This window comes from Parastagonospora nodorum, assembly GCF_000146915.1.
Source record: "Parastagonospora nodorum SN15 chromosome Unknown scaffold_10, whole genome shotgun sequence".
NCBI classification, from domain to species: Eukaryota; Fungi; Ascomycota; class Dothideomycetes; order Pleosporales; family Phaeosphaeriaceae; genus Parastagonospora; species Parastagonospora nodorum.
In genome coordinates this window covers 511,440-524,151 of record NW_001884558.1, presented here as the reverse complement: position 1 = coordinate 524,151, position 12,712 = coordinate 511,440, and the positions used below count along the sequence as shown (strand labels likewise).

General features: G+C 53.8%; 6 protein-coding genes across 6 annotated transcripts; 3 read left to right on the top strand and 3 right to left on the bottom strand.

Annotated features, from left to right (window-relative positions):
• Positions 1 to 701: 701 nt before the first annotated feature.
• On the top strand, positions 702 to 3,656 carry SNOG_06916 (hypothetical protein; the record flags this gene model as incomplete). The annotated part of the gene is made up of 3 exons (XM_001797225.1): positions 702 to 823; positions 878 to 1,871; positions 1,929 to 3,656. 3 exons carry the CDS (start codon positions 702 to 704, stop codon positions 3,654 to 3,656), a joined length of 2,844 nt encoding a protein of 947 aa, XP_001797277.1.
• Positions 3,657 to 3,831: 175 nt separating this feature from the next.
• Positions 3,832 to 4,933, bottom strand: SNOG_06915 (hypothetical protein). Its single transcript, XM_001797224.1, has 2 exons — positions 4,749 to 4,933; positions 3,832 to 4,670 (listed from the first exon to the last, which is right to left on the bottom strand). The coding sequence occupies exons 1-2, from the start codon at positions 4,906 to 4,908 to the stop codon at positions 3,904 to 3,906; spliced, it is 927 nt and encodes a 308-aa protein (XP_001797276.1). The 5' UTR covers positions 4,909 to 4,933; the 3' UTR covers positions 3,832 to 3,903.
• Positions 4,934 to 5,587: 654 nt separating this feature from the next.
• SNOG_06914 (hypothetical protein) lies at positions 5,588 to 6,994 on the bottom strand (the record flags this gene model as incomplete). Its single annotated transcript, XM_001797223.1, has 2 exons — positions 5,588 to 6,200; positions 6,312 to 6,994. 2 exons carry the CDS (start codon positions 6,992 to 6,994, stop codon positions 5,588 to 5,590), a joined length of 1,296 nt encoding a protein of 431 aa, XP_001797275.1.
• A 530-nt stretch (positions 6,995 to 7,524) lies between these two features.
• SNOG_06913 (hypothetical protein) lies at positions 7,525 to 8,184 on the top strand (the record flags this gene model as incomplete). The annotated part of the gene is made up of 1 exon (XM_001797222.1): positions 7,525 to 8,184. One exon carries the CDS (start codon positions 7,525 to 7,527, stop codon positions 8,182 to 8,184), a length of 660 nt encoding a protein of 219 aa, XP_001797274.1.
• A 152-nt stretch (positions 8,185 to 8,336) lies between these two features.
• SNOG_06912 (hypothetical protein) lies at positions 8,337 to 9,149 on the bottom strand (the record flags this gene model as incomplete). Its single annotated transcript, XM_001797221.1, has 1 exon — positions 8,337 to 9,149. One exon carries the CDS (start codon positions 9,147 to 9,149, stop codon positions 8,337 to 8,339), a length of 813 nt encoding a protein of 270 aa, XP_001797273.1.
• Positions 9,150 to 9,394: 245 nt separating this feature from the next.
• On the top strand, positions 9,395 to 11,429 carry SNOG_06911 (hypothetical protein; the record flags this gene model as incomplete). Its single annotated transcript, XM_001797220.1, has 3 exons — positions 9,395 to 9,904; positions 9,946 to 10,503; positions 10,697 to 11,429. The coding sequence occupies 3 exons, from the start codon at positions 9,395 to 9,397 to the stop codon at positions 11,243 to 11,245; spliced, it is 1,617 nt and encodes a 538-aa protein (XP_001797272.1). The 3' UTR covers positions 11,246 to 11,429.
• Between the last annotated feature and the right edge of the window lie 1,283 nt (positions 11,430 to 12,712).

Sequence of the window (12,712 nt, the reverse complement as noted above, 5' to 3'; positions counted from 1 at the left end):
CAAAACACAGTGGGCTTCCGTCTGTTTACCTACGGGAGACTAATGCTAGTCTGACCGTGCAATAGCTGCAATAGCCCGCGTCTCTGGTCACAACAAGGAACAGTCCCAGACAGTGAATGAATTCTCCACGCACTCAAGAGCGCATCGAAGTCTTTGTTCTTTCGGCTTTGATTGAGCATCGCATTACATTATTGCTGCCAGCGGAAGCCACAGCGCATCGAGCCACGCAGTTGGGACATGCGACGCTCTATGATGACTTCGGCACCAAATTGCATCTGTCTTCAATCGCCACGCACGTAGATGGCAGCAGCATGGAACTCGCACGTCATGATGTTCAACCCCCCAGTGCATGCCTGCGCAATGTGGTTTGTGCCCGTGTGGTGGGCGAGATGCACGAAGCTCCCACGAACGATACACGCCACGCCAATCTGGGAATGCATCCTTAGCGCCTCGCTTACTGCCGTTGGCCCATGTTGTCGCAGGTCGAGTCCTAGCCTCAGGAACTCGTGCTTCACGCTCACCGTGCCTGAGAGCCTAGCACTCCTCTCCACTTTTTCTTTCGCGTGATACCCGACGTTTGCTTCGTCACCCAGATTCCATCTGCGCAGTTGATATCTTCTCACTTTAGCCTCATTTCCTTGGTACCTCTATGCCAGCCACGGAACGAGGCGCCTTTGTCAACCATGGATGCAACATATAACATGGACGTTGATGACCTGTTCGGCGACTCAGAAAATGTAACATTACAGGCCATCAATGTTGCCTCACCTGTGAAAGGACTCTCCAAGCGCATTGATGAGCTCGGCGCAAGTGGATGTTGCCAGTAAGATCACTAGGAATGGACATGATTATCAAGAGCGCTGTTAACGTCTTACAGAAAAATTGCGTGGTCAAAGAATGGCTGCGTGGCATACATTAGCCCAGATGGATACACAGCCAACCTCAAAGTTTTCTCTCGAGACACGGAGACTGGCAAGTGGGATCTAAGAAAAGATGTACCCCTTGACGTGCCGCAAGGGCGCGAGCAGTTCCCTTTTGTTCACCTTTCATGGAGTCATCTAGGCAACGACCTTGCGCTCATGGATGCGGCTGGCCGAGTCATGGTCTTCTCGTGTGCAATGGCTCTCGACCGGATGCAATTCATCAGAGCAGAACTCGCACACCCAGAAGCCGAAGTGGACGGGGTCGTGGGTATGCACTGGCTAGCTATACATCCATATGAGGCAAAGGTAAGAACACACATTGTCAACGATGCCAACCACCTGACACAAGCGCAGAACAACATTGCCTGGTCAACAACACGCGATGGCAATAAATGGCAATGGCATGTCAAGTCTCACATGTTCAACGATGCGTTCCATCCTCTCGACGGAAAAGCATCACTCATCTATCTCAAGAGACACGGAGAACTCAAGCTACGATTCCAGCAGAACGACAGCAGCTGGCAAGAGGTCTCGGCCCAATCGGCCCCGCTCATGTCGACCAAAGAACCATTTACGCATGCCGCATTTTCTTCTAACAATGACGCAACTCTGCTGCTGGTAGCCTACGATGTCGCGCGGCGACTTCATCTTTATCGCGTAGAGATAGTATGGAATGTCCCACAGGATAAGCGCAATGCGAATGCAGGGCCTTTCGACAAACCGGTACTGAACGTCTCACTCCTCAGCATTGAAGACGACTGCGATCCCATCGGCCTGATAAATGGTGATTTGAGAGGTGCAGCTGCTGCGCAGCTTACGCACCTCAACTTCCTACCGACCACACCTGAAGACGGCGATGGTTCTTCGCCTACAATACAAGCCATCTTTTGTCGCCCCCCTAATATCATTTCATCAGATCAACTGCAGGAGAACCCTTACAGCGTGATAGTACGGTGGGGAGTACGCCACATACAGCAGACTCAATTACACTCGAGCCTCGATCAGGTCACCTCGAAGAAGAAAAGTGTGGGTTCAATCAGTGCCAAAACTATCTCCAAGCTAGACCGCCAACCTGACTTCCCGCTACACTCTGTAGTTCTTGCGACCTACCCTTTGTGGTATAATATGCTCCTGGCCTTTAGCTACAACGATGGCACAATCGAATTCCGCAAACGGGGGACCATGGAGGTCATCATGCCTGACGGCAACACTGAGACCATGACTTCGCTGCTACAAGCTGGCTTTGCGTTCCCACACGCTGAGCCATCCTTGCATGTCGCCTTGTCACCAAGTCACTGCATAGCTGTATGCATGCAGCAAGATGGCACTATCAAACTCCGATCAATGGAGTATCTAGCAGGCGGTACACTCTCTTCGGACGATGACGATCCACGACACTCGGCCGCTCTGGCAGCACTTGTGCTCCAGTCATCATCTGCAGCAAACCAGTACTACTCGAGTGATGACGTCTTCAGCATCATTGGCTCACTATCAGAGAAGCGCACAAACGACTTCATTGACCTGCTGTTCGATGGCCTCCAGGTCAACATCGATTGCGGAGTTCATGACCAGAATGGCCAGCACTTGGTCTTACTAGGTCGCTCTCCTTTCTTTGTCAAAACTCTCTCCGCTATGAACTTGCTAGGTCTACATGGCCCAGCGAACCGTAGCCTAAGCAGCAAAATAGCTTGGATCAATCTGAACATCAAGTATATCACACAAATCTTGACGACCATCATGCGGATGCACGGTAACATTGAGAAGACATCGCTCCGTCCCGAAGTCGTACCTCAGTTTATCGGTATATGCAGATGGATACTGCATTTCATGGCCTATTTGATGGACGACCTGTTCACCATTGGCCGCGCCATCCAGGATCTCCCCTCGCAGTCTCTCACACGCGAGACCCTCGAGCAAAAAATGCACGCCCTCAACAAGCCCGCTGTTCTAATCCTCCTCTCCGCCTTTCCCCGCGCCATGATGAAACTCTGGCACCAGCCTATCGGGTGGGTAAAAAAATCAGCGGAGACCCTTGCCGGCTCTGCTGGTCCCAACCAACCCCCGATCAGCCTGGATATTCGGAAACTATACACGCCTCTGTACTCCGCCGTCAACGAAGTTCCCTTCGATTACCGCTGGTTTGACGGGCTCGTCAACGACACGCACAACCACGTGCGTGCCGCTTACAAGCGCGCGAACCTCACCGACATCCAGCGCAACCATATCGAGCGAGAGCTCATGCTCGGCCACATCCCCGAGATCCTCGCACCCATTGCAAAGCGCCTCGTCACCGATACGCTATGGAACGACAAATCCGGCAACGGCTGCCTGGCCGATAAACTCGATATGGGGCGTCTCATGTTCTTCGACACCACGTGGCTCGGGTTCAACGAAAGCAAGCGCGCCAGCGAATGGCACGACACACATGTCGTGGACGTGTGCCAGAAGATGATTGTCCGAGGAACGGGCAAGCAGGAACATCCGGTTACGGGGTCGGGCCAGCAGATGAGGGGGAGGAGTGATAGTATTCAGAGCACGAATGGCGAGACAGTGTTGGGGAAGAAGAAGGCTCAGTTGAGGCAGTGCACGAGGTGCGGTGCGTATATGGAGGATGTGATGCAGGGCACGCCGGGGTATACGCCGCATCATGCGAGTTGGTTAATGGGCGTGGCGAAGCATTGCGTTTGTGGGAATAGTTGGATGTTGGCGCCGGATAAGATGAGGGCGAAGTGAAGAGTCGATAGTGGAATATTCTTTGGGTAGTTATGACCTTTTTTTGAAGGGTTAAAAAAGGATATCTCTACGGTCAAGGCAATCTGAAGTCTGGCAAGTGTTCAACATGTTTCTTCACAGTCCGTTCTTTATCAACATGCGCGCGTCTTAAATAACTGTTCACCTCCATCTCATTACAAGCATAAAATCTATATCTACCTACGCTCTAAAAACACACGGCAACGAACCCTCAATCATTGCTCCCCCCCTAATTGACAACCCTCCTCATACTCGCCGCCTGCCGCGGCTCAATAAACAACGCCTCCGCCTCTGTCAACACAACCGCCTTCTCGCCCTCCGCCACCAACGTCTCCAATCTGCCCTTAACCCACGCCTTCCTGCCCTCGACTTTAATCGTCTCCGCGCGCAACACCACAATCTGCCCAGCCATGCACGGCGCCTTGTAATCAATCTTCAAACTCGCCGTCACGCCCACTTTATTCGGCAGCGCGGGGAAACAGCAGCGCGCGAGCCCTTCGTCCAGCAGCGTCGCGAGCAGCCCGCCGTGCACGATGCCCGGATGCCCGCAGAGCGCCGGACCAAGCCATTGAAACGAGACGTATTCGCTCCCATCCTCAGTTGTAAACTGCAGCGGCGGAACAGCAATCTTGTCCGGCCCCAAGAGCGTGCCGCCCGTCAGATTCTGCGCGCGCAGTTTCTCCGGGATCTTGAGGTGCGGGCGCGAGGCGATGAATTTGGGGTTTTGCAATAGGCTTTTTACTTCTGCGTGGGTGAAGATGGAGTCTTCGATTAGGGCGATGTCTGGGGAGGGTGGGGTGAAGAGGTCGAGGGTTTCGGCGTCCGTCGGGGGGTTGGCGATTTCGCGCAGGGAGGAGAGGGCGGGGGCGCCGGCCATGGTGAAGCCTGCTGTGAAAGCGAGGAGGGTGAGGGCGAGGGCGAGGGGGGCACGGATGAGGAGTGGTTTCTTGGGGGGTGGTGGTGGTGGTGGTGTGGAAGATTGACTTGATTGCGATGCTATGAGGTGTATGAATTAGCTACCGTATAGTCCATTGAAGTCTTGCATAGAAGCAATGGATAAGGAGAGACACTTACAAACACTACTCTGCCACCTAATTGTCCTATTCGTATTCCGATTGCTACCGGTATACCCAAACCGCTTTGCTGCTCCTACATCCTTTATACTCCGTCCACTGCACCGGCCGACCTCGCGCGGACCCACATGTCTCAATACGGCGATCCTTGCGGACGACATGGCTATGCGGAGCGCCCAGAAGCAAAGACTTTTCTGATCCGGGGCTAGGCAAGTGTTCCGCGTGTGTGTCAAGTCGGTGAAAAGCGAACGGACAATGGAGGATCAGAGGCTCCGTGCATGTGGGGAGATGTGCCGAGGTTCAAGACGTTGCGCGGTTGGACAGTTACGAATTGCGATTTTTGAGAGTTTGGTACGTTGTTCGGCCGATTTAATAGCTCAGGGGAAGGAGACGTCAGAGTTGAACGTGTATGATGGGAATTCCAGTTTTTGTTTTTGATTGCATTGCACTTCACAACCTCCACTAGTCAAAGCTACGCAGGTGGATTGAGATATATAGCATTTCTATACACCCGATCCAATCATTCATTCCCCCTCCCTATACACGTGCTCGTAATCACACATGTTCATCCTCTATCCCGTCGTCCAAATACTATACATACAGAGTGGTGAAGTGTGTCATCATGCCATGCGCCAGGCCAACCGCGGCGCTCATCTACCCGCTCCGTGAATCAAAAGAGAAGAATTACCCATGCGAAGATGGGAGATAGTAAAACATGAACGTAAAAAGTCGGTCATAGGACCTTTTGGACGCCAGAAGATGCCGGATACAAAGGTCGCGAGCAGGAAGATGCAGCAAAGAAGTGTGATGGTACATGGTACAGAGGAAATAGCGAGTCGATCAATAGTAATCCCTTGCGCTCTTCTGAAGTTCAATCAGTCTCCACCCGCGTGTTTCGGGGTTGTTGACGTCCTCGGGTATCCTGGTGACACCGATGGCGTATGTGACTTGCTGGACCTTGTCGTCCATGCCGGATGCCAGCTCTCCAGACTTGGCGTTCTTGTAGACGTGGACCTCCTGGGTCCTACAGGTAAGGATGAAGACTGGAATTTCACCGGGCTCGAGCAGCTTAGCATTCAGGACGTCGACGCCTCGAATGTCGACGATCTTGCCGTCAGACTTGAGTCCAGCAGCTTGGTATTGCTGCATCAACGCCGCGTACACCGAGTACTGGGCCGCGGACAGCCACTGCTTCAGCACCTCGATGTCACCCTTTACGTAAGCGTCCAAAACTTCTGGGAGGATGTATTCGCGCATCTCGGTGAGGAAAGGCTCCATCTGGAAGTTGGGGTCCATCTCACGGAACCTCTTGATGACCATGGCGGTCTCGTTCTCGGCAAAGAAACCTGTGATGCGGTCGGAAATACTACGAGCAGTCTGGATAATTGCGTTGTCGGACTCGTTGTAGACGCTCTTCATGCTGAAGAAACCCTGGGCGAGCTTGGAGTTGTCTCTTCCACTCGCGCCAAATCTCCTTGTACTTGGCGTCCTTGTGGAGCGTGACGTTTGTGCCCGCGCTGCTGGTTGTTAGCCGAGTCACAGCTGTGTGTTCTGCATGACATACTCAGGGTCCTCCTCCATGGGTCCGGTGGGTTTGCCGCCAGTCCTTTGGAGCTCATTGAGCTCCCGAAGCTCTCTTCGCTTCCTGCGCTCCTCCTTCTCAACCCAGCCACCGTATCTCGATGAGCTGCCATCGTCGATGGTTTCCTTGACTGCCTGGAAAGCCTTTGTCTGTCGTACAGGTCGCGTGGCGTATTCGAGACCAGACGCTGTAACTCTAGTCGCAGCTCGAACACCCTTCACAGGCATGGTGTCCCATGTCCATGCCGCGCCGGAGCCCACTGCGCGTCCAGTGGCCTTCAGAGCCTGTGCAGTCTTGGTCTTAGCCTCATCCGAAAGCTGCTTCGCCTTCTGGACTTGTGGGTTCTGGGTGAAATCGTGGATCGAGCCAGAAAGCTCCTTGGTTCCCTCGTTCCATTCTTTCGACGCCTGGAACTCCTGCTGCAGAGTCTCCGTGAAGACCTGCCATGGTGTCTTGTCGCCGTGGGGCGGTGGTGCGGGGGCGTCCTCCTTCTTTTTCTTCTCTCCCTCTTCGCCCTCTTTTTGTTCGCCAGCCTCTTCCTCGCCGGCCTTCTTTTCCTTCGCCTCCTCTCCGTCCTTGGCCTGTTCACCTGTGGCCTGCTCTGCGGTGCTGCCGTCTGCAGGCTTTTTAGCATCCGTTTTAGCTACAGGATCCTCCTCCTTCATAGGCTTCTGTTTTTGCGCCTGCTCATGGAGCGCATGCTGGGAAGAAAAGTGGCGGGTATATGTGGATGACGTGCGGAAGAGGATGTCTTGCGGGAGGAATTGGCTACGCAGAAAGGGTTGTGGCAATGCAGAAGCCGATCCAGTCGTCAGAGATGACCGTGAGCCAAGCGGCGAAGTTGATAACCGTCTGTAGGCAGCTGCCCGTCCATAGGCGGCGGATGATGTAGTGGCCGCATGTTGTATGCTTCCTCTCGCTCGGGCGAATGTGGTTGCTGGTCTCATCTTCCTCCCACTACAGGTTATTAATCAAGACAAATGTCGAGTTAGGACCGGCGCCAATGATGTAAAGCAAAGTTTGGGCGCGGTGACGATGTGGGTAGAGTGTTGCCTCTGCTCGGCAATGCCCATCTTTTTCCGCATCGGAGGGCACGGACCATATCGCAGAAAGTTGCGATTCGAGCGACTTCCACGCCCTCCGCCAGCCCTGCGATCCGCCATTGAGGGCACCAAGTCCCGCATCGCTGTCCGCCATGTCACAGAACACTGCACTGCGCGCCTTCCGCAGCGTCACATCCACATTGCGCCCAGCATGCCGCTCCCTCCAACCTGCGCGATGCCTATCTCAAACCACGAGCACACCCGCACCACCTCCCCCATCGAGAACTGTTCCTCCGCCGAAGCAACAGCTGGGCGGACTCGATTCGCTCATGACATCGATCGGTGGCAACTTCCAACGCGCATCGCCAGGCGAGTTTGCCAACATGATCCCTGGCCAGGGAATGATACAGAATCTCGCAATTCGCGACTGGGAGGAAGACGACAAGCACAAGCTGCACATCTACTCCACCAAGCACAACACACACATTACTTTGTCCAAGCCAAATCGAGATGCACTGATCAGCGTATCGTGCGGCAACATCGGGTTCCGGAAAGCGGGGCGCGGGACTTATGATGCGGGCTACCAACTGGCGGCGTTCGTGATGAGCCGGATACAGGACAAGGGCTTGTTGCCGCAGATCAAGAAGCTGGAGCTGGTATACAGGGGATTTGGGCAGGGCCGAGAGGCGGTCACAAAGGCGATACTAGGAAGTGAGGGCAGGAAGATACGAAATCTGATCGTCAAGCTCAGCGACAGCACGAGGTTGAAGTTTGGAGGTGTACGGAGCAAGAAGCCTAGAAGGTTGGGATAGAGGAATTAAGGGATGCAACGAGTCTTTGGGATGGGGACACTTCAGTTCGAGTGTACAATATGGCATTCTAGGCGCATGGGTATCTAGGAACATCAAAGTAGTGACGCGAGAACATGTACAAATGCAACAACAGATCAAGCAACATTGTACAATCAAGTCAAGTTTTTTGGCATCGGCGCTCTTTCCGCTGACGGCAGCGTACGACCGCTGCTATCGGTGTCTTTGAAGTTGACCAGCCGGGGGACATTCTGGTTGGATGCGTGCCTAGGAATAGAGCCTCTTGCGCCTCCTTGCTCACCTCGACGACTGCTACCAGGATGGCCCTCGCCTTGCCAGTTCTCTTCCTCTGCAGCTTGAATATGGCGCCGCTGTTGGTCGTGTCGCAGCATAGACGCTCTTTCGTCTTCGAAGTCCTCGTCAAGGAGCTCTCCATTCGCAGTATCATGATCCGGTGGCTCTATCCATTCCCGTGGTACGACGCATGGGAGAGCTACGCCTATGCTAGCGGCGCGGTTGATCCATGTGGGTGCGGGGCGGCCCGTGAGCTTCTCACATAGGTAGGATGTGAAGTGGTTGCAGTTCTTGGTGAGCAGGTTGTAGGATGTACCCTGGAACTCCATTGAGGCCTCGTGTATGATGGCGTCCATTTCCTCGGGCGGCCTGAAGGAGAAGCCATGCAGTATTGCTGTCCTGAAAGTGCCGCCAGGCGGTTCTAATCTCGGCTTTGTCCAGTATACGCCAGTCTGATTCCGCAGATCGTGTCCCCCGTATGCATACTCGCGGTCGCCAACTACAACGCCGGTGTGCAGCAATGAGCTACCAATTGCCCAGAGCACTGTCGAAACTTTGCCGGGCGGCAGGAGGTCGTAGACGTGGATGGAGACCTCGGCCCGTGAGAGGGAAAGGGTGGTTCGGTGTGAGCCCGAAGACTTGCGAGACGGTTTCGTGCGGCTCGAGGAGGACATGCTGTGTGATTTTGTGGGGTACGTGAACGGGTGGTACAAGGTGCTGGGGTGATTCTCGTCAAGCCCGGCAGGATATCATGCAGCCTTTGTACAGGTGCATGCGCGCAGTACACAGACAGTGTCTGGGGCAGGGGGAGAGGAGGATAGGAGGAGAGCGTGCGAGCGGGACCAGCCCTTTGAGGATGCTGTGGAGGAATACGTAGTGTGTCTCGAGGAGGTGGAGGAACCGTGGATTGGCAGACGACATGATCCGCCGCCGTCTATGGTCGGCCATCTGGACGCTCTCGGCTCGCGTGCACCCCTGCTGCGTCGCCCTTTCCGCTCTCGGCAAGCGGCACACTGCGCACTGCGCACTGGCCGGGGCTCCAAGCTCGCAGAATTCGGCTGGTGTCGCTGCAAGTCCCTCTGCCCTCCGACACCCAACCACACGCACGCCAACCCGGAGAGCTGGCTGCAAAGTCATCTCTTGGGCCCCTCACTGCAAAACGCCCCCCGCCATCCCTCTCACCTTTTCCTTCTCTTCGTTGATACCCACTTTTTGCCGCCCAGCAGCAAGCACTGCCTGCTGCGATTTTCCTACTCTTCTCCACCCTTCTTCTACGCGAAAATTCTGCATCTCCTTCACCACTGTCCGCACCTACGCGTCGGCCAAGAAGAAAAAGATGCCTCCCAAGAAAGCCGTCAAGGAGGAGAAGGTCCTTCTCGGCCGCCCGGGCAACAGCCTCAAGAGCGGTATCGTGAGTGAGCGCCCTGCTGTGTGTCGTTGTCGCGTTCTCACATTAACAGTAGTCGCCAGGTCGGCCTAGCAAACGTTGGTAAATCGACCTTGTTCCAAGCCATCACCAAGTGCTCGCTTGGTAACCCCGCCAACTTCCCATATGCCACCATCGACCCAGAAGAAGCTCGCGTCATTGTTCCCGATGAGCGCTTCGACTGGCTGGTAGAGCACTACAAGCCCAAGTCGCAGGTCCCCGCCAATTTGACTGTCTACGATATTGCCGGTCTTACGCGCGGTGCCTCGACTGGTGCTGGTCTCGGAAACGCCTTCTTGTCACATATTCGCGCCGTCGATGCCATCTTCCAGGTAGTGCGGTGCTTCGACGATGCCGAGATCATTCACGTTGAGGGTGACGTCGACCCGCTCCGTGACTTGGACATCATCGCCGAGGAGTTGCGCCTCAAGGACATTGAGTTTGTTGAGAAGTCCCTCGAGAAGCTCGTCAAGGAGACCAGGAGAGGTGGTCAGAGCTTGGAGATGAAGAAGCTCAAGGAGGAGCAGGCGACCGTCGAGAAGATCCTCGCCATGCTCAAGGACGGCAAAGACGTCCGAAAAGGTGACTGGACACCAAAAGAGGTACGTAATCTTCCACTTGTCTCACCACCACCCTCGAAAGATGACAAAGAGCGATTGCTCTCTAATCCCAGCTCTCTGATGTCCTAGTAACGCCAGGACTTTCTGAAGTGACGTCCATTTCTGACTTTTTACCCCAACTGCTCTGTTTTACAACTTGATACAAGTCTGCGAACACAAGCTTACAGTTCAATAGGTCGAGGTTATCAACCCTCTCTTCCTTCTCTCGGCCAAGCCCGTCGTCTTCCTCGTCAACCTCAGCGAGAAGGACTACGTCCGCCAGAAGAACAAGCACTTGCCCAAGATCGCGCAATGGGTCAAGGAGCACGCTACTGGCGACCCTGTCATCCCCATCTCCGTCGCGTATGAGGAGCGCCTCGCTGCCATGACCGATGAGGAGTCTGCTGAAGAGCAAAAGACCGTTGGTGCCAAGTCCATTTTGCCCAAGGTTGTCATCACTATGCGCAAGGCTCTCAACCTTGGCAGCTTCTTCACAACCGGTACCGATGAGGTCAGGCAATGGACGTTACGAAACGGCACCAAGGCACCGCAAGCTGCCGGTGTTATCCATGGTGACTTTGAAAAGACCTTCATCCAGGTCGTAGTGTACAACTACAGTGTCCTGAGGGAAGAGGGCGATGAAGCCAGCGTCAAGGCGAAGGGCAAGATCATGACCAAGGGTAAGGATTACGTCGTCGAGGATGGTGATATCATCCTCGTCAAGGCTGGTGCGGCCAAGTCGTAGACCACGCACAGCTTCGGCGTTTTCTTGCTTGGCCACATACAGTACAGACCGCACTGTAAAAATGGCTTTGTGGTCATGGCAACACCGATCCATGAAGGTTACGTCTCACACGTATGACTGAATGAAGAAATGCCATATAAAACAATGTCGGTAACGACTTGAAAGCAATGAAATCGATCATATCAACATATCCTATGTGCACAACATTCATTTTCAGACTTGACATTTGCAAACGATCCCGGAGCTCCGCTGGTTTCCAGAACGAACATGGCTGCTCCAGGGCTCCATTGAAGTGGAACCTTGCCCATAGTCACAAAAGACATGCTCGCCTACGAAGTATCCTTGCCACTTCCTCTTCAACCTTGTGTAAACAGCTCAACATCACATAAGACCGCGAGACCAATTTACGGTTCTTCTGTTCTGCGTTCGCCATCTACATGAAAACAGCCTAGACCTTGGAAAACAACCCGTGGGTCTCGCCCACCGCACTTCCACCCCTTCGCGTCACCGCCACCATCTACCTCAAACCCCGCCTTGGCAGCAAACACGATTCACATATCATGTAGAGCTATCTTTAGCAGCGGCATAGACGAGGTATGACCCAAGCTAAGATGCTTCTCTGATCTTTCTTCCGCCGCTTGTGAAGGACGCGGCTCGGGTCGTGAGTCTAGGCCACCATGGTATTGAGTCCATACACGTAAACCAAACGTTTAACCTGAGCTCTCGGGCACGTAGGACTTGGCAACATGCCTACTTATTGCAGACGTTTGAGACGAGATATCGGCGTGTCCCGGGTGAGCGGACGCAGTGGCATATTCGGGCGGTGTTTGTTGTCTTCTAAAAGCTGTGTGGGAGGAGGGGGGGTGGGACCTCTTTTGAAACAATGTCCACGCTTTTTCCCGCGTGCTGTTTCGGTGCAGTGTCTATCTGCGAAACAAAACAGTTACCCGACGCAACAAACACTGTGAATTCGAATGAGTACTGCTTGCGCGCATTTGGGGGTATCACATCATATCAATCGAACCATGTGTTTAGCTTCACTTTCTTTCATTACGATATTACGTCCACATGCGTCTTATCGACACGGATCTTTTGCTGCCGCAGACAGACAGCTTTCCCAGCTTACATACAAAGACAGGTAAAGAAAATCTTTCCTCCGTCTTGAACTCGACACCGCGACAAGACCCAATAGTAAGTAGGGTAGGCAATATAACACAACATACACACCAAAAGAAAAGGTTGGATGAAAAACCAGGGAGAATAGTGAAGAAGAGTGAACGAGAGACAAGAAAAATTGCGGAATAATGGTCGGTATGTACAACGGAGGAGGGTGTGGAGGATGTTTGGTGGGTTGACGTCGCGGAAAGACGTCGGGTATCTGGTAGCGACCGGTCGCGAAGTCATGACTTCGATAGTCTATTGATCGGGTTCGCAAAAGGCGAAAAGCAGATTCGGCTAAATGCAGAC